Source organism: Lucilia sericata, unplaced genomic scaffold, assembly GCF_015586225.1.
Source record: "Lucilia sericata isolate MDLA Ls3-8-SP2 unplaced genomic scaffold, ASM1558622v1 Contig000416F_arrow, whole genome shotgun sequence".
Lineage (NCBI taxonomy): Eukaryota > Metazoa > Arthropoda > Insecta > Diptera > Calliphoridae > Lucilia > Lucilia sericata.
In genome coordinates, this window is record NW_023994433.1 from 161884 (window position 1) to 188970 (window position 27087).

Here is a 27087-nt window from a genome sequence, read left to right on the forward strand (position 1 = left end):
GAATTATACAGTAATACAGTGATTATTGAAACGGTGTAATTTTTGATATTTTTTTTTTTTTTTTTTTGATTAATTTTTGATGATTAATAACTCAAACGAAAGGCATTTAAATGTTTGAGAAATATTGATTTCTTATAAGTTCGCTTCTTTTATTTTTTTCACCACTGTATGTCGTAGATTACTTTTTAATGAACTATGATTTTCATTGAGAAACATGTGCGTCAAATGTTGGCTTATCGCTTGAGTGACGAATGAAGACTTACAAACTTATATGTAAATGTGTATATTAGGGTCACCCCAAAATTAAATTGTTGATTTTCCCACCGAAATTTTTGTCCTAGCATCAATACATGATGAACTACTGTATTAAAGAAAAAATTTAATTTTTGAGGTTTTATTTTATTTTTCCCATATTTCTTGCAAACAAAATATACGTAAATTTGGTCATATGAATGATAAAAAATCATATGAATGACAAAAGTCGTATTAAAAATGTAATGTGCGATTACAGAAGTATTTAATGATAATTAAAATTATTAAACTTTTTAAATGTTATTGTTTACATCATTAAGCCATGTTTTTGGATGATATAGATTGAAAATCGAAAAACAAAGAAAACCTTCCGGTGAATCCTAATGAGGTTAAATGTATAGTTATTTCAGTTAATTACATTAAATAAATATATGTAAACATTTTAAAAATTTTAAATTTTTCCTAAAGAATAGTAACAAATTTTTTCTTCATGTAAACGGGACCATCCTAATATAATGTACTTTTAGCACTAAATCCGTTAGTGTGCCTGATTTAAGCACTATAAGGCCCAAATTTACATATTTATATAGAATTTGAGTAAAAGTATTTAGGTCTCAGACTTGGAGGGTAATGATTACAATTTCAATTACATTTGTATTTGAAGTAATTGTAATGAAATTTTAAATTACAATTACTTGAAATTGTAAATGAAGTTTTGCCAATAACAATTATTTGTAATGTGTTATTAAGCTATTACAATTATTGTTAATTGTAACCTAAGAAATTCCAATTATGATTACTTGTAATTAAGAATTATTTTTCTTATAATTACATGTATTTGTACTTAGTAATACCTACATTACAATAGCAAGTAAAAGCAATTGTAATTGGCAAAACTTAAACTACAATTACAAGTAATTGTAATTAGTTAATGGTTCATTACTTATTACATGTAATATTATTCAATTACAGTTATAATAATTGTAATTAAAAATGAAGTAAATTACTTTATATAATCGTTACTCCCCAACACACATTTACATTTTTCATATTTCTTTTGCCATATTTCCATTATTTATGGACAGATTTTTATGTTTTTGAATAGCAAACTTCTTGAGAGTAATGAAATATATATTTGAAATTTGATAAAACTATAAGAAAGACTTTAGTACGACGCGCATTTTGTAACCCTCAGTTCAAAAACCCGAATTTTGGATTAATGAATGTGTGTTTATTTGTTTGTGGGTTTGTTTGTTTGAACTATGATTTTCATTGAGAAACATGTGCGTCAAATGTTGGCTTATCGCTTGAGTGACGAATGAAGACTTACAAACTTATATGTAAATGTGTATATTAGGGTCACCCCAAAATTAAATTGTTGATTTTCCCACCGAAATTTTTGTCCTAGCATCAATACATGATGAACTACTGTATTAAAGAAAAAATTTAATTTTTGAGGTTTTATTTTATTTTTCCCATATTTCTTGCAAACAAAATATACGTAAATTTGGTCATATGAATGATAAAAAATCATATGAATGACAAAAGTCGTATTAAAAATGTAATGTGCGATTACAGAAGTATTTAATGATAATTAAAATTATTAAACTTTTTAAATGTTATTGTTTACATCATTAAGCCATGTTTTTGGATGATATAGATTGAAAATCGAAAAACAAAGAAAACCTTCCGGTGAATCCTAATGAGGTTAAATGTATAGTTATTTCAGTTAATTACATTAAATAAATATATGTAAACATTTTAAAAATTTTAAATTTTTCCTAAAGAATAGTAACAAATTTTTTCTTCATGTAAACGGGACCATCCTAATATAATGTACTTTTAGCACTAAATCCGTTAGTGTGCCTGATTTAAGCACTATAAGGCCCAAATTTACATATTTATATAGAATTTGAGTAAAAGTATTTAGGTCTCAGACTTGGAGGGTAATGATTACAATTTCAATTACATTTGTATTTGAAGTAATTGTAATGAAATTTTAAATTACAATTACTTGAAATTGTAAATGAAGTTTTGCCAATAACAATTATTTGTAATGTGTTATTAAGCTATTACAATTATTGTTAATTGTAACCTAAGAAATTCCAATTATGATTACTTGTAATTAAGAATTATTTTTCTTATAATTACATGTACTTGTACTTAGTAATACCTACATTACAATAGCAAGTAAAAGCAATTGTAATTGGCAAAACTTAAACTACAATTACAAGTAATTGTAATTAGTTAATGGTTCATTACTTATTACATGTAATATTATTCAATTACAGTTATAATAATTGTAATTAAAAATGAAGTAAATTACTTTATATAATCGTTACTCCCCAACACACATTTACATTTTTCATATTTCTTTTGCCATATTTCCATTATTTATGGACAGATTTTTATGTTTTTGAATAGCAAACTTCTTGAGAGTAATGAAATATATATTTGAAATTTGATAAAACTATAAGAAAGACTTTAGTACGACGCGCATTTTGTAACCCTCAGTTCAAAAACCCGAATTTTGGATTAATGAATGTGTGTTTATTTGTTTGTGGGTTTGTTTGTTTGAAGTCTATAGACGGCTAAACGGCTGGACCGATTTTCTTGAAATTTTATCTGTATATCTGAAAGGAACTATAGGCTACTTTTTATTTTAAAATTAAATTAAATAACTATTAAAAGTCATATATCTTGGAAACTGGAACAATAAGAGTTCCAAATTTTGCACGGACAACTTTGACATCCATAAGAATATTTTTGGATAAAATGGGCGGAATGACTATACTGGGCGTATATTATTAAAAAAATATTAAATCAGTATATCTCAGAAAATATAACAGTTAGAGTCCACAAATTTTGTCGGAGCCACTTAAGTTTCAATATAATTATTTAGGATAAAAAGTGGGCGTACTAGCAGTAGGGGGCGTGGCACCTCCCATATTAATTAAATACAAAAATTCGTTTATCTTGGAAACTATTAGAGTTAAAATGTTAAAATGTATTCAAATTTTGCACCAGAACTTTAGCATCCATGTAAATATTTTGGGTAATAAATTGGCGGACTACCAATGGGGGTGCGGCACCCCCCATATGAATTAAATACAACAAAATAGTTTATCTAAGAAACTAATAGAACTAGATTTCTAAAATTTTGCAAAAAGGACTTTTATATTCATCTGAACATTTTGGGGGAAAAATGCGGACTTTCATCAGGGGGTGGCTTGGAACCCCCATATGAATTATATAGAAAAATTTGTATATCTGAGATACTTTAGAAGCTAGAATCTTCAAATTTTACATTAAGAACTTTGACATTCATGTGAACATTTAGAGAAAAAATGCGGACTTTCAATAAGGGGATTGGCTCTCCCATATGAATTAAATTCGGGAAAATTGGCGAACTTGCAATAATTTGAGTAGCATCTCTCATGTGTAAGTGTTTTTTTTTTTTTTTTTTTTGCTTTTAGGGTGCTTTGCTACCCTGGGTATAGCTAGTATTGTTATAAATGACTGATATATACATTACAGGATGCAAAGAGTAATTATGCAAACTATAAATGAAATGACAAACTTTTACATATTATATATCCTTCTCACGAAGGCAAATGTTATAAAAATAAAATTTACTTAAGACATTCTACCAATTTACATGGCATATGATAATTTTAAAAATGCTAAAATGTATACGTATGAGTAATATTAAATAATTGAACACAAATTTTCAACTTAGTAATTATTAATTGTGTTTTTTATTTCCCTTTTTTATTTACAGAATTTTAAACAAATAATCAACGAAGTAGCAACAGCAACCCAACAAATCTAAGTAAAATAACTTCAAAACTTATTTACTACAAAATAAATTAATATCAACTAACAAATAGTAATACAAAAACAAAACCCCTAAGTAAAAATGGCAGCATTTATAGCGAAACAAATGGTTGGCAACCAATTAAGCGCCGTTAAAGGTAAGTTTAACATACAAAAATGTTTAATTTTCCCTCTAAAAATTCTAAAACGCAAATATCAAAAATAACGAACTGACAAGAGTATACAAACTCACAACGTTTAATTAAAAACTTAAAATGAAGTTTTTTTGTATTACAAAATTTCAACTGAATTTATATTGTTGTTAAAACCATCTAATAGATTTCTGTATTTAGCTGTTATTTTGCGGAAGATAACATTATTGACGATAATACGGAAAGATAACAATGCATACGAGTAAGGTTGTGTATGTGTGTTTACTTAAAAATACTTTACACACCTACTATATGGGAGTGCGTTTCAAAGGTTTTGTTTTGATTTCCCAGCAGTTTTATATGATATTAATGTATCACTTTTACATAGTATTTTTTTAAGTTTTTACTACTACCATGACCTGAACTCATGCAGTTTTTGGCCATTAGAATTGAGGTGCAATTATTTTTTATAATATTATAAAAACCGCAAAACTGCCTTTTTATCCGGCGGGAACATCAGCAATTTCAATTTGGGAACAACCTCATATACCATAGTTCATTCCATGACCAGCTTTAAATCAGAACATTCACTCAGAACTGCAGGGATATGATTGCACTCATGTTAGTATGTGGGTGTGAGTGTGAGTGTATAGTTTATTCATACATATGGCAGAAGTTTTAATTATCTCATAATCTCATGTAATACGCGTGTTCTGTTAGGAAGTAATAAAACGTTTAACATAACCACTTCTCGATGGGTGGATTTTCTGTTTTAGTTTCATTATCATCTGTATGTATGTACACATGTATATATGAGTATACTCATACATACAATCTATAGATGTGCATATGTATGTATCAGAGTTTTTCTTGCTACACAAAATTAAACGTATTTCTTGTTAAACACACTTCATTTTTGGTACGCTGTTAAGGTGGAGTTAATGTGACCAACATCACAGTAATTTTTTCTAGACCAGAAATTTGATGCTTTTAACAGCTTATTTTGATTAACGATTGAGAGCTTCTAGGCAGAATTTACGACCAAGTACATACGTATATATATATATAACATTTTCAACTAATTGGGAGATCAGCTTAAAGTATCGTATAAATTATAAAGTTAATATCATTACCCAGACAAGTCACATTTCATTATGTTCTCATATCTATAAAACGCACGAATCGCCTTAAGACATAAAAAAGTTGTTTCGTTTAACATTTAAACTAATTTTATGACGACTGGTCTATAGATACAAAGTATATATATTTTTTAATTTTTTTTTTTTTTTGAGGCACTTATGGTTAGCAAATGGATAATTTCAGATGGTCGTTACTGTGGAAATGTATAAATCAATATTTAGTCCAAAATCTTTATTGAATTTTTATCCAAGGGTGCAGTAAGAAGAAGAAAGGCTTATGTGTGCATATGTAACAGAAGGTCAACTTTAAAATAAAGGCTTAATATCTAACATATCCACTGTTTTCTTCGAGATATCTCCACCTTATTTTTTGGATTATTTGAATTGTTGGCTGAGCTCATAAGCAAAATGCCAGGGTGTCCCACGTTGGTTTAAAGGAAATCCTCCAAGTCGACCTATATCTTCATATTGGAAGCTGGAAACCTTTAAACACTTAAGTTAAATTTGAGTTTTAAATGGTACTCCACCAGTAAATTTGAAGACTTTTAATGGTCTCCACCAGGGTATAAACAGTTGAGATTTAATGGTCTCCACCACGGTATAAACAGTTGAGTTTTAATGGTCTCTACCAGGGTATAAATGTTTGAGTATTCTATGGTCTCCACCAATAAAACATAACCTCACTTGAGGTGATACGAAAGCACGAGGTTAATGTAGAAAACATGTAACTTTGAACAGTTATATGAAGTAATACACTACACCAGTACGAGCGAGACGCAAAACTGTCGAAAGCCAGGCAACAAACACAAGCCTGAACGCGTTTAAGAAATAATCGCGATGACACGAGAGTTGTTCCCCAACTCACACCTGAATTACGACTGTATCTCCACCTTAAGCTTGAAAACACATGGTTTTTGGTGCTACTATAGTGCGAAGGGTATTATGCTTTGTAAATATTGTTTATAACTAGCAGGATTCACACCTCAGGATCAACTCAAAATCACTTTCTGATTCTATTTGACCATGTCTGTCCAACTGTGAACTTCAACGGATGATATCTCTACAATTACACCAGAGTTTTAAACAATTCAATTATTTTCATAGAAACAAATTTGGAAAATTGGAATATATAAATTTTTCTAAAATAAAGGCGAAATTTACGAAAAAATTCAGTTTTTGTCATGTCAGTATGTCAGATATTAAGCTTTTATGCTAAAGCTGATAGAATGAACTTTCAGATAGTATACGGAATCTGATGCCATTTTCGCATTCAACACAGCTCAATCCTATAGAAAAGGATATTTTGGCCTCTGGGTTAAAAATTTTTTAGCCTGTGTAGTTAATCGGTCACATTTCTCAAACGTTCGTTACCTTTCAAAAATTGTGAATCTCTTATTTTTTTTTTTTCATAGTATAAACAGACGTATTTTAAACACACATAAACCCCAAAATAAGTATTAAAAACTCATATACGAAGTTTAATCTAAACATTGAAGCTACAAATTCATATATCTACATTTAGATCATGATGATGATTCCCCATTAAGCACTTAATTTTGCTATAATAATTGAAGTACTGCATTGTGTGGCGCAACAATAACTTTAATCTAAAAGTTTATCATAACAACTCAATTTAAAGCACAAACGCTCTATTGCAAATTTTTGTTTGGTATTTAATTAAAATTTTTGTAAACGTTTATTTAGCAATGTATTAAATTAAAAGCAAATTAAAACATAATATAAACTATTCAGCTATTAGTAATTTGACTTTGTGTTTTGTTTCTAAACATTTTCAATTTTAAATTTTATTTTAACCCGCTGGTATTGAAAGCATTATTTGAATAGTAGATGTGGAATATGGAATATGTTTCGGAATGCGTGTTAATGTGACGACCTTCAATAGATGGCAAAGTTTTTATTTTCAAATTGCCACAATCAATAAACCAATATAAATGGGATTGCGTGTACATGAATGTTTGTAATGGATTGTGATTGTAAGTGTTTTTGTATAACGCACACAAACATACGTGTTGGATAAAAATTCAAATGTCGAAGCCATAAATTAACTTAAATGCAACCATAACTCACTTGCACAAGTAGACAATATAAAATTAACTAACATTTATTGTCGTTTTGAAAATAGTACTTTAGTATTTAGCAAAAAAAGGGATATGTCAAAAAATGGTTTAAGATTTTATAAGAAAGTCAGTAAATTTTTTACAGTGCAGAAATTTATTTATATATTTTTTAAAAATTCATCTTTTTATTAGCATTAAGAAAATATTGGAAATATAAAATTTTGATGATAAATCGAATCGAATAAATTTTCATAAAATTCCAACATCAATAAATTAACATTGCATTTTGTTGTGCAGTCTATGCTTAAACTTTTAGAATACAAAATGTGGTGACATGTTTGTTAATTATTGATTGTTCGAAAGGGCTGTGATTAATATTCCTTACTATTTCTCCCTCTATATACATACGTAACTATGTTCTGTACGTCCATTTCTATTTTAATTTATGAGGATACAAAATTTCAATATGAGTTTATCTTATATGAATAGGAATTGTGGCCTACAAGAGCTATAGGCTTTTCATAAGAAACTGTTCTCCAATGGCATATACATAATTTAAGGTTTTATTTTTGTACAGAATTATTGGTATACCTACACTTTTTACACTTCTTGATTTTCTGAAAGGATGTGTTAATTATATTAACAGCAGTAGTAACAGCAAAACCAACAATATAACACCATGTACTCATTTATACCATTTATCCATCCATCTATTTGTCTTTCACAAACAATTCATTTGTTCATTGGACCGCTTTCTATTAAGCTTTAAAATACAAGGTCATTCAAGCACTTAATTCAATTGGGGTCGCTACTTGATATTTATCTTATACTCTTCAAAAACAATGTCGACGACTACCACTCAAGCTACTGCTACCACTGGCACTCACTTTATATCTTCTACGTATCTTCATAGTATATACATAGGTATGTATAAATATACTAGCTATACCCGGTGTGCTTTGCTACCCTTATCGTAATTGCTAAAAATTAACATATGTATAATGTAATATGTCTGTGGGTTTTTTTTTTTTCAATATATTCTATAAACTGTTGAGTTATAGTAAATTATCAGAATATGTCTTTATGATTTCCACAGCGCGCTGTGTGTTATATTTTATGTTTCAAGATTCAATATTATAAAATAGTGCCTCATAAAGAACAGAAAAGTACTCGAAAGTTTCATCTTAATAATTCCAATTCAATGCCTTTAACGCAAAAAGTAATAGTTGAAGAATAAAAAAGTACCAAAATGTACCCCTTTTTTTAGGTTAAATATTATAAAAATTGCAAAAAGTACCAGTTGATGAATGAAAAAGGACTTAAAAAAGTCCTTGATTCCGGAGTTCCAAAAATATCACATTTAAAATACTAATTGTTTTTAAATTTACCATTTTTTTTTTTTAATTTATCAAAATTTAATTTTGATAAATTGAAAATCAGAAAAATCGGTTCACAACGTAAGAAGTTATGAGTAAAAATTTAAGACTACCTCGAAAAAAATTACTTTTTATACTCTCCACCACCATCAGTGGTGATAGAGGGTATATATAAGTTTGTCGTTCCGTGTGTAACACTAAGAAATATTCATCTAAGACCCAACAAAGTATATATATTCTGGATCCTTATGAAATTCTGAGTCGATTTAGCTATGTCCGTCTGTCCGTCTGTCTGTCTGTCTATGTAAAACACGCTCACGTTAAAATTTAGTAAAGGAAATCAATCAAATCCCCCCAAAATATTTATTATTATCCTAAGCAGTTTGGTATTGAAAATCAGCAAAATCGGTTCACAACGTAAAAGGTTATGAGTATAAATTTAAGACTACCTCGAAAAAAATTACTTTTTTTTCCTAATTCTTTCGAAGTTTTCTCAGAAACTACCAAAGATATTGCAATGAATTTTGTCACACTTTATTTTTTTAGGGCAGTGATCAATTACGTTTAAAATCTTTACAATCGATCCAATATTTCTCATAGCCCCCATACAAAGGTATATATCCCCGGAAATTAGTTTATCGTTAATAACTCAATCAAATACACTTTTGTACATACAAATATAATATGAACAGAAATCATACTACCAACGTAGATCTCAGTCGGTCCACAATTGGTCATAGCTCCCATATAAGGTCCACTTCCGAAAATCACCTAAACGCACATATTTCATTGATGAATAAAGCTATTGTGATAAAATTCGAGTTGGATATGTTTTGTGTACATACAAATCATTCTACTAAATTTTTTACGGATCGGTCCATTATTGGTCATAGCTCCCATATAAGGTCGACTTCCGAAAATCACTTAAACGCATATATTTCATTGAATTATAAAGCTATCGGGATAAAATTCGACACAAATCTGTTTTGTAGACGTACAAATCTTGGCGAGTTATCTAAAAATTATATAGTTAGATGGGTTTCAATGTAGCTTGCTGGTGGAGGGTATTTAAGATTCGGCATGGCCGAATAAAGTACTCTAACTTGTTAAAATTTTAAATCGGTCCTACCTACCCACTTCATATAGAGTAAAAAATCGATATGACGCGAAAGGTTTTTGCCCCAAAATGACCCGAGAAAAAAGTTTTCGTTATTAGAACACTACTGGTTACCGCGCAGTGATAGGTCCTAATTTTTGTTATAATCTATACATACATATGTATATAGAAATATCAAATTCCTCTTCTAATGCGTTAATGTCAATGCATACAGGAATATTCATAAACATACATATGTATGTGTATTTGTATACATATTAAAATTTTCTTTTTGCGGTCCAAACACTTTTCAAACAGACATTGTATAGCAAACAAATACACTTCACTGTATATGTATGTACATACACAAAAAGCAAACACTTGGATAAATATGTTGAGTAGCTTTAATACAGTGGGCAATTAAAGTTAATTACAGAAGTAGTGGGTGGTTTTCTAAAAATGTTTAATATTTATATTTCTCTTAAAGCTTTAAGTAAATAAATAGCATTATTATTATTTACATCGTTATCTCAAGTGAAACTTATACAATAAATTTAAAATAAGTGGAACATATAGGGGTTTAAAAAAATCCTCGAAAAGTAGAACAATAACTGCTTTACTCAACATAACTTATAAAGTAATTAATAAAATAGCTGCTTAATATAACCGCTTTTTACTACATATACATAAGTCACTACTAGAGTAAATACTTAAAATTAATACAGATGGTATGAAGGAGTAATTGAAAAGTGTGCAGAAGTTGGATTACTTACAAATAAATATAGGAATTTCTTCCACACATTATTCATATAAATCTATTTAAAACTTTCACTATAATTATGCACAGGAGTAGCAAAAAACATTTTAACATACTTCATAGTTCCAAAATTTCCATAAGAATTAAATTGATTACTTTTTAAAAACATTAGGATTAGTATTCCAGTTTTCCACTATCTGTATAAACTACATTTTATGTATTTGCTAAATTTTTATATACAAGCATAAATCTGTATTTATTTGTGTGTAGCCAACCTAATAATCAATGAGAGCTTTTATGTAAAATTGGTAAAAATTTAAGATGAAAAGTGTATTGAATTGAAAAGAAGACATTCTCTTATAATTAGAAAGTTAATTCCTTTAATGGTTTTTAAGAAAAAAAGAAATAGTTTAGAAACAAAAGCACTCGCTGTAAAACATTTCTAAATGTTAATTAATCTGCTAACTACTTTATTAAAATATGTACAATGTGTGATGTTTTATTACGAATTCAATATGTATTTAGCACACATTAACATAACCTTGCAGTTTTAATGGCGCATTTTGATCATTATTCAGTCTAAAGGGAGTTCATATGTTTTATTTACTTATCATAAGTGGCCTCCGGTAGGTTAGTGGTTAGTGTTCTAGTCTGGTAGACCGGAGGTGGTGGGTTCGATTCCCACCTGAGGCACTGGTTAAGGAGCGCACAACAGGCCCGATAGAGGCCTAGGTGTATTTCTTCGAATTTGATGTATATACATCCTCCTTTCAAACTAACTAACTACTACTTATCATAACATACGGATAGAATTATTGTTCTAATTTTTTGCGACTGATCGACATTTTTTTATTTTATTTGAAATCAAAATTTCTCCAGCACCTTAGTGAAACAACAACAGATAAATGGTCAAACATAGCTATAGCATCTTAGAATTTAATAAAAATTAAGAATATACATATGTAAATGGTATGTGTCTAAGACAGACAACATTTGCTATTCACTATACATATTTTTGTCGTTGGATTTCAAATCAGTTTTTTCCAAAACTTGCGGGGAAATCCTAACTCTTGATATGCATATATTTTTGTTAAATAAATAAAAATAATAACTCTAAAGTCAACATTGATTTTACCATAAACTAACTATCCAATTTCGTTTTCACCTGCCATGGTAAATATTATAAACATATTTATATTAGGGTGGTATCAGAATGAACGTTGCTGATGTTCCAACGAAAATTAAACATTTTTTTCATTCTAAGACACCATTTTCCAAACTTTTTGTCTTGACGTCAATATTTGATGAGCTAAATTAAAGGATAAAAGGTCCTTTTTGAGGCATTTGTATTTTTTTGTTTATACTTTTATAATAGTGCCTAAATAATATTGAAATCAGAATTAACATAATATTATTTTACGTAAAATATGAGGCAGTTCACCCCCAAAACACAATTTTAAGAAACGTAATCTTAAAATTTTCGTTTGGAAAATCTACAACTTATTTCTTCTCCATACAAACAGGAAAACATTTAACACAATCTTTCTGTATGTCTGAAAGAAATTATAGGCTTCCTTTTATTGCAAAATTTCAAGTAGGCGATATGCCACGCCCATAAACAAAATAAGTAATAAATCAATCATATCTCAGAAACTGCAACAGAATAGCTTTCTTAAGTTTTATGTGAACAATTTTGACATTCATATGAACATTTGTGGACAAAGTGGTCGCACTGGCTATAGTGGGTGTGGCACCTCCTTTAAAGAGAAAATATTAAATCAGTATATTTGAGAAAATATAAGAGTTAGAGTCCCTAAATTTTGTCGAAACCACTTTAGTGTTCATATAAGTACTTGGCCAAAACATTGGCGGAATAGCACAAAAAACGTTTTTCTCGGAAGCTATTACAACCAGAGTCTTCAAATTTTGCACTAAGAACTTTAACGTAATTTTGGACATTGGAGAAAATATCGGCGCTTTTTTATTAGGGGAGGGTTGGAACCTCCCATATGAATAAAATACATAAATTTGTATATCTGAGAAGCTATTAGAGCTAAAATTCTCAAATCTTTGAATTAACAACTTTGAATGAAAGGATAATAAATTGGCGGACTAGAAATAGGGGGCGTGGCACTCTCCATATGAATTAAATTAAAAAATTCGTATATCTGGGAAACTACTAGGGAGATAAAAATCTGACTATTTAAACTTTTCATAGGTTACATTAAAGTCTAAATTAACGTTTTGAAAAATTAGTGAACTTATCAATAGTTGGGCGGGGGATCTCCCATATGAAACAAATACAAAAAATACTATATCTGGAAATATAGAAAAAAAGTAAAGTGGGTTTTTATTTGTATTGTTTTTAGGGTCGCAAAGCTCATTGGGTATAGCTAGTGAACATATGTATATTTTATACAAATGTAAAATAAGAAAATGAGAATATCATTGTCATTAAAAGATATTTCAAAAAATTCCATTGTGTCACGAGTATCAGTATTATACATACATATGTAAATATGAATGTGTTTCTGCGGAAATTCCTTTTTCATGTATATATATGTTATTTTCTTTTATACTGATTCATTATACAAACATACACATATAAATGTTTATTTTTTCCAATAGAGCGAAATTTCTTTATTTATTTTTTTTTTAACTGACTTTGATTTATGTTTTAATTATGCCAAGTATGCATTTAATTAAATAATTGAATTTGGTCAAGTGTGAAAATCTAATTTATATATTCCGTTTCTTCACTTACAATTAATTAGATGTCGGTTTTTTTTATCACAAATATGTAAAAGGAATTTTTTGAATATTTTATTTCAAGTCCGAGGAATTGTACACAAAAAAATCTATTTAAGCAAATGTTGATTTAATTATGTATTAAAAGGAAATTAATATACATATTTATACAGATTAAGTTTACATGAGTTAAAAGATAAAGATATTAAATATTATAGTAAATAGTATCAAGTTAATTGAAAGTAAAAATTATAGACCGGGATAAGAGGTTTATTCATTATGCATGGAAATAATGGAGTTCCGTCTTTTTAATATGGTTTATATAATGTATATTAGACCGACTCAGGAAAATTGGTGTCTGAGTTACACTTTCAAAATATTCCAAAAATATTTTGGGCTTAATATTATCCACCCGATTTCAAGAAAACATCCTAAAGGGGACGCGATTTTACATTTGCAATTTAAAAATGTGCACAGTTTCGAAAAGCCTATGTTTTGTTTTATGATGATTCCCAAGATATTATAATCTAACGGTGTACGTCCGTAAGCTGGACGGGTAACAAAATATAAATTTCTAGTTATTTTTATACCCTACACCAATATCGGGGAGGGTATTATGCGATTGTGCTAATGTTTGTATCACCCAAAAATATTGGTCCTACACCCGCCTTAAAGTATACCAATCGGCTCAGAATCACTGAATATGGGTCGATTAAGTTATGTCCGTCAGTCCGCCCGTCCGTCTGTGTGTTCATGTAAACATGGTGCGTACGCTACAGGTCTTCTTTTGACTCAAGGACGAAGCGTACTGAAAATGGTTGAAATCGGCCTATTATTTCTTCTAGCCCCCCTACAATCGTACCTCCCGAATAGGGCTTTTGATCTTATAATATTGGTAAATATTGTAAAATCTCTACAAAATTATCAAATCTTAGTTTTATATAAGTTTAAATGATACCGCCGATTTAAGTAATGATAGGGCCTCATTTGACCCCCATACAAAGTCCCCTTCAGAAAATGACTTGAAGGTGGAAATTCAAAAAATAATCCACATTTTTAACATATTTACTTGTTGGTCATGCCCGACTATACATTCTTACATTCTTAATTGTTATAATTACCATTGGTACTGTTCCATATATTTAAGATCATTCTTCAACATAATAATTATCACAACTTTTTTACTTGTTTTTAATAAGTTTGTTAGATACTTTTTCAAGTCTTTCAGACTAATCCAATAACATGCTTACTTATCAAAAATAGTTTTTTAACATCAAAAATATTTAACTAATACTTACTAAAACCAATTTAATATAAAATTCTTAAAATTTTCCTACTTTCATTTCAAACTTAACTCAAATATTTACTCAACCACATGAGTCATTTAATTATATAAAACAATTTACCAAATATTTAAATTTTTACTAGCAATTAAACTCTTCTACAAAAATTCCATGCCCTGTACTTTTATATAAAATACAGTAAAAATTTGTATTAATAAAAATTCCTCCCCCGAATTTTTGAAACTAAAAATACAAAATGCTGGCACAAAATATTTACAAACTGTTATGGAAAAGGAAAATTTGTTATGCTACATTTAATACACACTCATTCTCTAGCAAACGAAAATGTTGAGAATACAAAAAATAATATCCCTGCAGTTTGAGTAAGAAGCCAATGAGTGACGAGATGTATCTTTAATTTTTTAATGCATAAAAGAGATCCATTATTACTTTTGTGTTCCTATGTAATTAGGCGAGTAGTCATAAGTCTATTTAAAGACTCAAAGTAATCGAACGGGAATTCAATCATCACTTTAGGGATAATCTACATACTGTACATAATTATAATTTATAATAAAATTTTTACCCATTATTTGTTAAACTAGTAATTGTAATATATCGATTTCTGCAGTTCGGTTTGTGCTATCCCGAACTACAGGTATCAATAAACAAAATAATCAAAACTCCATATACACCTCCATACAGGAAGAGAAAAGAGTGAAATAAAAAAACATAGAATATAAAATGGCACAAAATATAAATCTGCAATATTTTACGAATGAACTACACACAACAACAATATCAGCATTAACAACAGAAACAATAGCAGCAAAAAAAATAGGATAAAATCTAACATTTTTATCGGTGTAAGTTGCATGTCTGTATGAAATCGAACATACAAACTATTGTTGTAATGTCATTTACAAAATTTAAACAGGGATTTTTTTATTTTTCACATTGTTACAATGTACTCGACATTGCTACAACGGCCCCTATTACACTCTCACCATTACAATTCGTGATGTTTACAATCTCATTTTTGTGTTGTGTATGTGTTGTAATATTTACCGAATTGTTTGGTTTGTTAGTTGGTCGATTACCGCATTATGGACCCAGCAAAGCATAGTTTTTTATTTATAACAAGTTAGAGTGCTACATTAGGTTACGCCGAATCTTTAACAAAAACTGTTTGCTTAAATTATAAAATTTAATATTTAAGATTGATTCAATACATTTTAGTAAGGCCTTAAAGTATGCTTTGAAATATATCACATAACACATTGTTACATAATTTACTAAAATGTAACGTTAAACATGATAAGTATGTGACTGATATTTGCGATTTTAGCCATACATGCATACTTCATATAAAGAAGAAGTAAGAACGTATAATCGGGTATGGTCGACCATATGATACCCTACACCATTGAGTTAAAAATGTGGAATATTTTTTTAAATAAATAATATGTTTTTTGCCTTAGTTCCGAATTATTATCATAATTTTATGACAAAATAGGGATCATATAACAAGGGGTTATATGGAAGCAAGTGTAAATATGGGTCTATCCTTAGAGATTTTGGTGAAGGGTTGGACGGACAGACGGACAAATAGATGGACGGACAGACAGACAGACAGACAGACAGACAGACGGACAGATAGACAGACAGATGGACGGACGGACAGATAGACAGACCATCAGACGGACGGACAGTTGAATCGACTCAAAAAGTGATTCAGAACCGATAGCTATACTTTAAGGTAGGTTTTATAAACATCAGAAAAAAGCATAATACCCTCCCCAATATAGTGATGTAGGGTATAATTTATGCATTATACAATTACCAACAGCAGTTTTTATACCATACACAACTATAGTGGGGAGGTTATTATGCTTTTGCGCTAATGTTTGTAACACTTAATAACATTAGTCTTACACCCACCTTAAAGTTTACCAATTGGCTCAGAATCACTTTCTGAGTCGATTTAGCTATGTCCGTCTGTCCGTCCGTCTGTGTGTCCATGCAAACCTTGTGCGCATTTTACGCGTCACAGTTTTCAAGATTATTTGATGAAATTTACACATACTCTTGATCCATGTACGAAGCCTATTGAAAATGGTTAAAATTGGTCCATTATTTCGTATAGCCCCCATAAAACCGTACCCCCCGAATAGGGCTTTTGAGCTCATAAATATGTTAAATGTTCTTGTATCACTTTAAAAATTGGCAATATTTACTTTTATATAATTCTTAATGATACTGCTGATTTTCGTAATGGTTGGGCCTCATTTGACCCTATCCCCCATACAAAGTCCCCTTCAGAAAATGTCTTTATAGTCAAAATTCACTTATAAACACTATTTTCATGATTAAATTCTGCAAAATTTACTCAAATGGTTTAAGGACAGAACCATATTAACCCCCTGTTCCCATATAACCCCTCATTTAGAAAATCCCTTTCTTTGTCAACAAATTGTTGAAATATTTCTGAATTAAGGTAACAATGAAATTAAATTATTTTTTTTAATAATCAAAATTTTTATAATCAGTGGTGTAGGGTATCATATGGTTGGTCATGCCCGACTACTTGTTTTAAATAACAGAACTTAAGAATGTTTTTTACAGACGGATGGTAGTCTGACATATCTTCATATGTATGTCGGCATACAATTGCGTAAGGCCTAGAAAACATATAATTGTTACACACGTAATGACAAACTAATATATATATACATATATCCATTATCACTACTTTCGAATATAAGTAACTGATAGGAAAAAGTAACTATGTATAAGAGTCCTCAGTTCTATTTCTAACAGACAAGTTTAGATCATGTTATAAGTTTAAATATCCACTATCAATGTATTGACAAAAATGTCGATAATAAAACTAACACCGATTCCAATTGCACTCAAAATTTTGATTTCTTTGAATAGCAGCTTTTCTTTAATTTTCTTAAAATAAATAATTTTTCTGAGTGTACTATAATAAAATTAGTTTTCTCCCTTAAATTATTCATACATAAAGATTTTCCTATTTAGTTGGATTTAAACTCTTAAACAGTAAAACCTTTTATAAACATAACAATAAATATAGATAAACTACTAAACAATTAATCATAATTATAAATATAAAAGGAATTAAGTAATAATTTTAGCGTAACACATTTATTTTGAAATAATCTCCCTAGAGATTTTATGTTTCGTCAGAAATACAAATAAATATGTACATATTATTTTTTTAATTTATTCTATACACAAAATATTAATTTATCATACATACAAAAAAAAATATATAATATTCCTTTGTATTCAACCGTATCACCCACTGTACAATTTTCATTTTTTTTCCTAAATTTCATTTTATCCTTCAAAAAACTTATTTTGGGTGGTAAAACATTCATTATGCAATTCGTATAGATTTATAGTTTTTTATTGTATATTACAATTTTAGTGGGTGAAATACAATACTTTTGGTCTATTTATTTTTACCCTCTATTCTTTGCCATTGAGCAATCTATCCATCCACAATCCCAGTATAACTGTTTAACATTTGTATATAAATTGTCTATATACAATATACTTTACATTTTTATTTAGTTTATGTTTCATCTTTTTCTTTTTTTTTTTTTTCATTATTTGGGGGATGCATTTTATAACCCAGTTTTTATAGCAATTGTCTGTTTAAGTTGTATATTTTGTTTAGTATTTTTTCTTTAACCCAGCAGTTCTATAAGGAGTAAGTAACAGTATATTTTTATAGTTGTTTAACGGCTTCATTGTATTATTTCAATTACTTTAGGATATTTACAGTGAATTTATACAACTTCTTTCGGAAATGTCTTTCTACCTTAATACGGTAAAAATACAATAGATTTCCTTTCTGGTTATATAGCAAGGAATTGATTGTATTTTTAGTGACTCTAAGTAATATAATTGGCTTTCAGTTTTGTTTTTACGTAAAATTTATATGTATTTCTGGACTGTCACTTCAAATTGCAGGGTATTCTCATATATTACAAACATACAAACATACTTTTGTGTTCATTTATTTGTGTCTGTATTTTATTTATTTGGCCAAATGCCAAAATCGATATTATCATTTTCAACAGCATTTCTTAAATTAGCTGTCAAATAAGATTTTTTCCTGATTTTTATTTTTTATTTTAAATATTACTGGATGTTTCGTGTTGATGATGGCTAGTGTGCATGATGCACATACTGGTAATACAGAAATAAATTTCTAACTATATATCCGTTTAGTGTTTCATTTTAAGGGCAGAATAGATTTGCAAAACAAACAAAAAAAAAAAAAAACACGTAAAATAAATTGTAGTTAAAAGATTTGTTAAAGGAAAATTTTTGAAATGATATATTACCTAGCAAAAACTGGGTAATGGCATTCAATTGTAATTACTTACCTAACAACATACTTTTCAATGACTACTACATATCGTCTGGATTACATAGAAGTAGTCTAATAAGGTCTTACTAATAATGTGTTATATAAATACTTTCTAATTCATTCAGTTATCTTGACTGTAAAGATATAAAAGCTACATGAGTTTTTCCATGCGATTTACAACGAATACTCTTTCCAATTACTTGTAATCGTTTGGGATAAGTACTTGCCTCAAATGACATAAAATAATGAATTAAAGTGCTATTGTGTAAGTAAATTTCAACATTTAAACGCCTTACATGGTAATGAAGGTTTTTACCGGGTAATTTTTAGGTTTTAATTAAGGAAAATAAGTACTATTAGTGAAAATTAGTTAACTAACATGTATAAATGTAATTACTTTAAGTAAAAAATTTAGATTTTTTTTTTCAAACATACTTTTGACAATTTTTTCTTAAAGTACTCTAGAAAAAAATTCAACTTAATATAATTGGCTTTCTAATCCCATAAAATATAAATTACTTGTTACATATTGCAATGGCATTTATGGTTGTAATAATTTTTATCTCATTGTTTTCAACTTCCATCTTGTGTGTCATTAAATTTTGACAAATTTATGATGACCACTAATGGCGATAAGTGTCAACTTTAAGTTATAGAAAGACATTAGTAAATAATTAAGTACTTAAGGGTCAAATAAATGAGGATATATGTGATAAATTAAAAAAAAGCAAGTAACAGTGATGAGTTCGGCTATGCCGAACCATATATACCTGTGGAAATAACAAATGGAATGACAAACTTATACACAAGTTAGGTATACCCATTTCACGAAGATGAATTATATGAAAAAGCTTGTGCTAATAAATATAGAAAAAGTAATAAAAACAAGTATGAATTTATAGTCGGGTATGGCCGACCGTATGTCACCCTACACCATTTTTTTATTAGTTTTTATACCCACCTGGATGGTGAAAGATTAAATACGATATAAATAAGTTTCATATGAAACAAAATCTCCCTAACAAATTTTATGTGGATCAGTCCATATAACGTCTCCTTCATAAAATCACTATAACGCTCATTACTGGCAAGTATAGCTATGACATTCGACACACATAAGTTTCACGAGAGTCAAAATATCTCTACCAAATTTTATATTGATCGGTCCTTTTAGGAAAATGACTAACGATCATTACTGGCTTAAAATAAATATTCGACACACATACGTTTCATGCGAGTCAAAATCTCTCCGCCAAATTTTACGTCTACATCAGTTATTTATGCAGAATATCATCGTGACATTAGTGTTTATAAGTGAATTTTGACCATCAAGTCATATTCTGAAGGGGACCGTATATGGGAGATAGGGTCAAATGCGACCCGATAATTACGAAATTCAGTAGTATTATTAAGACTTATATGAAACTAAGTTTTACCGATTTTTTAAGTTATACAAGAACACTTAACATATTTATGAGCTAATAAGCACTTTTCGGGGTTACGGTTATATGGGGGCTATACGAAATAATGGTCCGATTTTAACCATTGCTTCGTCCTTGGGATTAAAGAAGAGTATGTGCCAAATTTCATCAAATAAACTTGAAATTATTGAAGAGTGCGCACAAGGATTACATGGACACACAGACGGACATAGCTAAATCGAGAAAGTGATTCTGAACCGATTTGTAAACTTTGAGGTGGGTGTAGGAACAATATTTTTGGGTGTTACAAACATTAGCACTAACGCTCAAACCCCGTTTGTCCAACACACAATAATGTGCCGATAACAGAAAGACGAAATGATATACTATATGGAAAAAGGCTTTCAGCCTGATACTAATAATCGTTCTACAAAAATTCTTAGAGCTGTAAAATTATTTTATAAAAAGCTAACAACTATAATTTCCTGTCATTATGATTAACATACAGCCTTAAAAGTATAAAAGCCTTAAGCACTTTAAACAGATTTTAAGATTTTAAATTGTAAAAGATTCCTGGAAAAATATTTAAGTATTTATAACTAAAATGTTTTTAGAAAGTTTATGCCAAGGAATCATCCGCCATTAACTCTTTCGTTTTTTTTTTTTTTTTTTTTTTGTAGAAACTCTTAGCACGAAATCTGATTTAAAGCTTTTAGTTGTTTGTGAAAGTATTTTAAAACATAAGAACTGAATCTATAAAACTTTACTGCCACTTGATTTTTAGTCTTGTTCATTCTTTTTTTTTTTTTTTTCTACCATATAATTTTGTTGCTGCCAACACGCATTTAAAGCTGTTGTTGTTTTCAGTGTTAATGTAGACACGTAGAAAACCGTTTTTTTATGTTAAAAGAATTATAACTGACAGTTTAATGGAATGAAAAATTACGCTACTTGTCAACAATGTAAAACAGAAAAAAAGTTTCAAGAAGTGTTAAGTATAGAAACAGTAAAGAATTATACACAAAAATACTTATATAAAGGTTATATACTATACTATCTTATAAAACTATATTATCAAACTTTTACACTGCTGCTGCTAAGTTTATAACGAAAAAAAACTATTTATAAAATAAAATAAAAATAGAAATTATGATAAAACATAATAATGGAAAAACTATAGTTACAATAGCTTTAATTTAAAAATTCTTTTCATTACCAAAGAACGACATCAAAAAAAAAAAAAAATTTTTTTATTGATTTCTCATTAAAAATTTTGCTTCATAAAGCACTAGAGTGCCATTATAAGAAAAACTAAAACTTGTTAAATTTCCAATATTTCATCCCCCTTTTTTAATATGTATCATAATATATAATAGAAAATTTGGTTTAAAAGAAGAGTTTCACAATAAAAAAATTATGATAAAGTGTTGGCATCAACTTATTTTTAATTATATCCTTTATGTATATCAGCTAACATCCACTTCGTATATTTATATTTAAAAAATTTTACCATAATTACCAATAAAAAAAATATATGGAGAAAAATAATGAACTTTAAAATTGATGAGTTGTCATTAGCATAAAAATATAATGGTACACAGTGGTATAGGAAAAAAAAAAGAGGGAAATAATTCGGTAACTTCTAAACGGTTAATCCGATTTTAATGAAATTTGGTATGCACAAAGAGGAGGTGTTGTCGAGTTTAGGTTTTGAATTTGGACCTTATAGGCCAACCAGGGGCCCGGCGGGGGGTCCTCAAATTAGGACACCTCGGCTATGTTAAATTTTTAAAACGATCCTATTTCTTCATTTGAGTTCCGATTTAAAAAAAATTTCGTATATAGAATCTCCTCATCGAGCACTATAAAAAATGTCGTCGTAGCAGTAAATTATCTCTTATAGTTTAGGAGATATTCGCATTTGAATATTAAAATTTTAAAATTTTTACCGTCCTTACTTTAGTTTTTTTGATAATAGCAGGTCCAAATATTTCCGATTTTCGCCATTTTTTTTATTTGCTTAACAACAAGTTTATATACCAAGCAGTGAAAGAATTATGTAAAAATCATGACTGAGTCCAAAGTTATAGGCATTTAAATTTAAAAAATTAAAAAAAGGCGATTTTTTGTCATTTTTTTGGGAAAAAAGTATCTTTTTCTTTTTAAGTTATCTAAAAAGTTTCTAAGAAGATGTATATAGAATTTATACTTTTTGGAAAGCTGACTTTACATAAAATACGATAAATGAAACAAAACCTAAAAATTTTTGATACCGAGGGGACCAGGTCCATCCAAAAAAACCCTATTTTTTATGGAAAATTAAATTTTGAGCAAAAATTCTCAAATCGCATAGTCGATATCAAATTATAGTGACCTGTTTTATATGACCCAATAAGTTCTTAATCATTTTGTAACGGGTTTCGATAACCCCGCCCCTGGTATGGATATAATAGGCAAAAAACCAAAAAATCCCATTTTTGGGATTTTTTAAAACTTTTTTGGGAATTCCGGGATTTCTAATAAGAAAATTCGAAATTTTGATTTAATTTTGGATTTTAAGTAAAAAAATCTACCTAACTGTAAAATTTCATCAAAAAATATTCATAAATAAAATTTTTATTGCAATTTGAAAAATTTGTATCTTCGCAAAAACTGAATAAAAAACATTTTTTAATTTTTTTTAAAAAAAGTATTCCGCGAATTTTTTAATTTTCAAAAATTATATACAGTTTTGAAAAATAGACAAAATTACCTTTCCATTGATATATAACATGCCTACCTAATGTTTTTTAAGTGACAAATTAATTAGGGAAAACTCAACATCTTTTAGAAAATTTACCTAGCACTATTATTTTCATCCATATATGTAACAAATTTAAGAGTTAACCTTATGGATGAAAATAATAGTGCTAGGCAAATTTTCTAAAAGATGTTGAGTTTTCCCTAATTAATTTGTCACTTAAAAAACATTAGGTAGGCATGTTATATATCAATGGAAAGGTAATTTTGTCTATTTTTCAAAACTGTATATAATTTTTGAAAATTAAAAAATTCGCGGAATACTTTTTTTAAAAAAAATTAAAAAATGTTTTTTATTCAGTTTTTGCGAAGATACAAATTTTTCTAATTGCAATAAAAATTTTATTTATGAATATTTTTTGATGAAATTTTACAGTTAGGTAGATTTTTTTACTTAAAATCCAAAATTAAATCAAAATTTCGAATTTTCTTATTAGAAATCCCGGAATTCCCAAAAAAGTTTTAAAAAAATCCCAAAAATGGGATTTTTTAGTTTTTTGCCTATTATATCCATACCAGGGGCGGGGTTATCGAAACCCGTTACAAAATGATTAAGAACATATTGGGTCATATAAAACAGGTCACTATAATTTGATATCGACTATGCGATTTGAGAATTTTTGCTCAAAATTTAATTTTCCATAAAAAATAGGGTTTTTTTGGATGGACCTGGTCCCCTCGGTATCAAAAATTTTTAGGTTTTGTTTCATTTATCGTACTTTATGTAATGTCAGCTTTCCAAAAAGTATAAATTCTATATACATCTTCTTAGAAACTTTTTAGATAACTTAAAAAGAAAAAGATACTTTTTTCCCAAAAAAATGACAAAAAATCGCCTTTTTTTAATTTTTTAAATTAAAATGCCTATAACTTTGGACTCAGTCATGATTTTTACATAATTCTTTCACTGCTTGATATATAAACTTGTTGTTAAGCGAATAAAACAAAATGGCGAAAATCGGGAATATTTGGACCTGCTATTATCAAAAAAACTAAAGTAAGGACGGTAAAAATTTTAAAATTTTAATTTTCAAATGCGAATATCTCCTAAACTATAAGAGATAATTTACTGCTATGACAACATTTTTTATAGTGCTCGATGAGGAGATTCTATATACGAAATTTTTTTTAAATCGGAACTCAAATGAAGAAATAGGATCGTTTTAAAAATTTAACATAGCCGAGGTGTCCTAATTTGATGACCCCCCGCCGGGCCCCTGGTTGGCCTATAAGGTCCAAATTCAAAACCTAAACTCGACAACACCTCCTCTTTGTGCACACCAAATTTCATTAAAATCGGATTAACCGTTTAGAAGTTACCGAATTATTTCCCTCTTTTTTTTTTCCTATACCACTGTGTGGTAGTAGAAGTTTATGCAGTTTAGTTATAATATAGATATACATACTAGGGTGAATCAAAAAAAAAAAAAAAAAAAATTTCTCGGATGAACTTTTAATAATGAAATTATGTTGTATTTTAATGTCAAATGGAATATTGTTAAAGTTTATTCCATTCTTTTGATGCATCGTCGCCAAAGTTTGTAAAAGCCTTCATATGCAAAAATTGTACTTTTTCGAGCACACAGGTAATATGATCTGTCAAAATTTTGTATAGAAGAGAACGGATGGAACCGTCTAAACGCAATATGTAATGAAAAGTCCAGCGGTTTAGTTTTGTGCGTGAAAGGGTTAAGTATTAATTTTTACACTATTTTGTGGCAACATTGTAATGTAATCTTTTCACAAAGATAGAAAAACATAAAATTGGTTGAAAAAATTTTAGTTATCAAAATTTCCTCCGTTCTGACGACACAAATTGTTCAAATTGTATAATGCTTATTCGGTTTAGTCTGTGGTAAAAAAAAATAACATTATTTTAACAGCATCTTTAAAACTCCAGACCTACAAAATTTGAAAAACTTCGATACTATGACACCAAGTTAGATGTTTCTATAGGATTGAGTCGTGTTAAATCCTGACAGATTTTCTCCATCACATCTGGAATTTGAAAAAACGCTATTTTTGGTGTTTTTGAGAAGTTGCCAATACAACTTTAATTATAAAATGTTGTATGCCATCTGAAAGTCCATTCTGTTAAGGCAACAAATGCCTAAAATCTGACATACCTTCTTTATTCTTTGAGATAAATGTAAATCATGGTTTACGGTATATTCATGGTATTTATACCCTACACTGCTATAGTCCGGAGTGTTTGTTGGTAAGGAGCAAAAATATTGGATCCACCCTCTCTCTAAAATATTCTAATGGACACCAAATCATTTTTTCATCGACTTAATGATGTCTGTCCGTCAATTTCAATGGATGATATCACAGAAACTGCAGCAGATTCAAAAAGTATTTTCATAAGAAAAATTTTGAAAATTTTAATGTATAAGTTTTTTTTGTAAAATATACGAGAATTGTACGAAAAATACAGTTTTTTTTCAATTTATTATTATATCTAGATTTAGGTGAAGATATATCAATGAAGAGAGAAGATATGTCAGATGTTAAACCTTTATTTTAAAGTTGATAGAATGCACTTTTAGATGACGTACAATATTTTATAAATAAAGTTGTCTTGGCGCTGCTATAACGTCTCAAAAAGGGCCAAATATTTAAAATCCCAGATGTGATGGAGATTCGGTGAGGCTCACTCAATACGTCCCATAGTTTTGGCGTACCTGTGATGTGAAGTTGAAGGATTTCGGGAAAAGGACATTTTTGTATATAATTATGTTTACATTAAATTATTAAAAATTGTTACAAAAACCAAATCAAGACAAAATATAACAAATTAAATCTTCTTTATGGGAAATACATTTCAGAAAACTTAAATTAAGTGTTTTAAACTTTTGCTCCTTACCTAAACGCAGCTTTATTCAGCTAAATCTTAATTGCGTATTTTAAACATTTTTCTTATAACAACCCTTAAAATTTATTTAATAACATAATTAAATATGAATTTATTTAAAGAAGTTAAAACTTAAGTAAACAATTCAAGTCAGTTACATTAAATCTCTGGCATAGAAAAATGCTTAATTTAAAAACAATAATCTTTCAAATTTATCTTGACACAATTGTGTCAACCTATTTTAACCAACCTGAAAAAAAAGATTATTTTATTTTAACCTTTTTTTGTGCTCTTTCAGTACACAAACTGTTATCACAGGTCGTTTTCTTAATTGCTCAAGTAAATGGAAAATTTATAAGATAGAAATTTTTTTGTTTAAATTTAATGAAAGGATTATATTTTAAAGCTTATTACTTACGGAAAGAAGTATTTATATATACACATAGGTACAAAGTATCTGCAAGTTTAAAATAATTTGTCAAGGGAAAAACAAGTGCTTTCATATAAACATTGTATCTGTAAACAGATTTAAAATATGTAAATTGAAAAAAGAATTGAAACAAACCTTGTCTTTCAATTCTTTTATGTTTAATGATTAGAATGTTGTTGTTGTTGTTTTTTAAGTAAATTTAATATATTCCTAACAATATAACACATGAACAAAAATACATACATAGAAACGTTTGTATAAATATTAAACCTACTGCTTGTTTATTGAATACATACATGTACGTATCGATATCCTTTCAACAAATGTTCAATCATTTGGAAAATGCATTCATTGGATTAAAATAAAAAAAAAAAAAAAAAACAAAAAGAAATTGTAAAGTAGCAGAGAAAACAAAATATAAAAAAAGACAACCAAATTGTTAAAGAAGCTTATCAGTTAGCAAACAGTTAGTCAGTCAAAC

General features: G+C 28.5%; 1 protein-coding gene across 9 annotated transcripts in view; it reads left to right on the forward strand.

Annotated features, from left to right (window-relative positions):
• LOC119604659 (complexin) overlaps window positions 1–27087 on the forward strand; it is a 328553-nt gene that overhangs the window by 149670 nt on the left and 151796 nt on the right. For all 9 annotated transcript variants that reach the window (XM_037957421.1, XM_037957426.1, XM_037957425.1 and 6 more), the window contains one exon: window positions 4034–4226. In XM_037957421.1, coding sequence (XP_037813349.1) covers window positions 4172–4226 — 55 coding nt within the window. In that variant the 5' untranslated portion in view covers window positions 4034–4171. The remainder of the gene's footprint in view (window positions 1–4033; window positions 4227–27087) is intronic.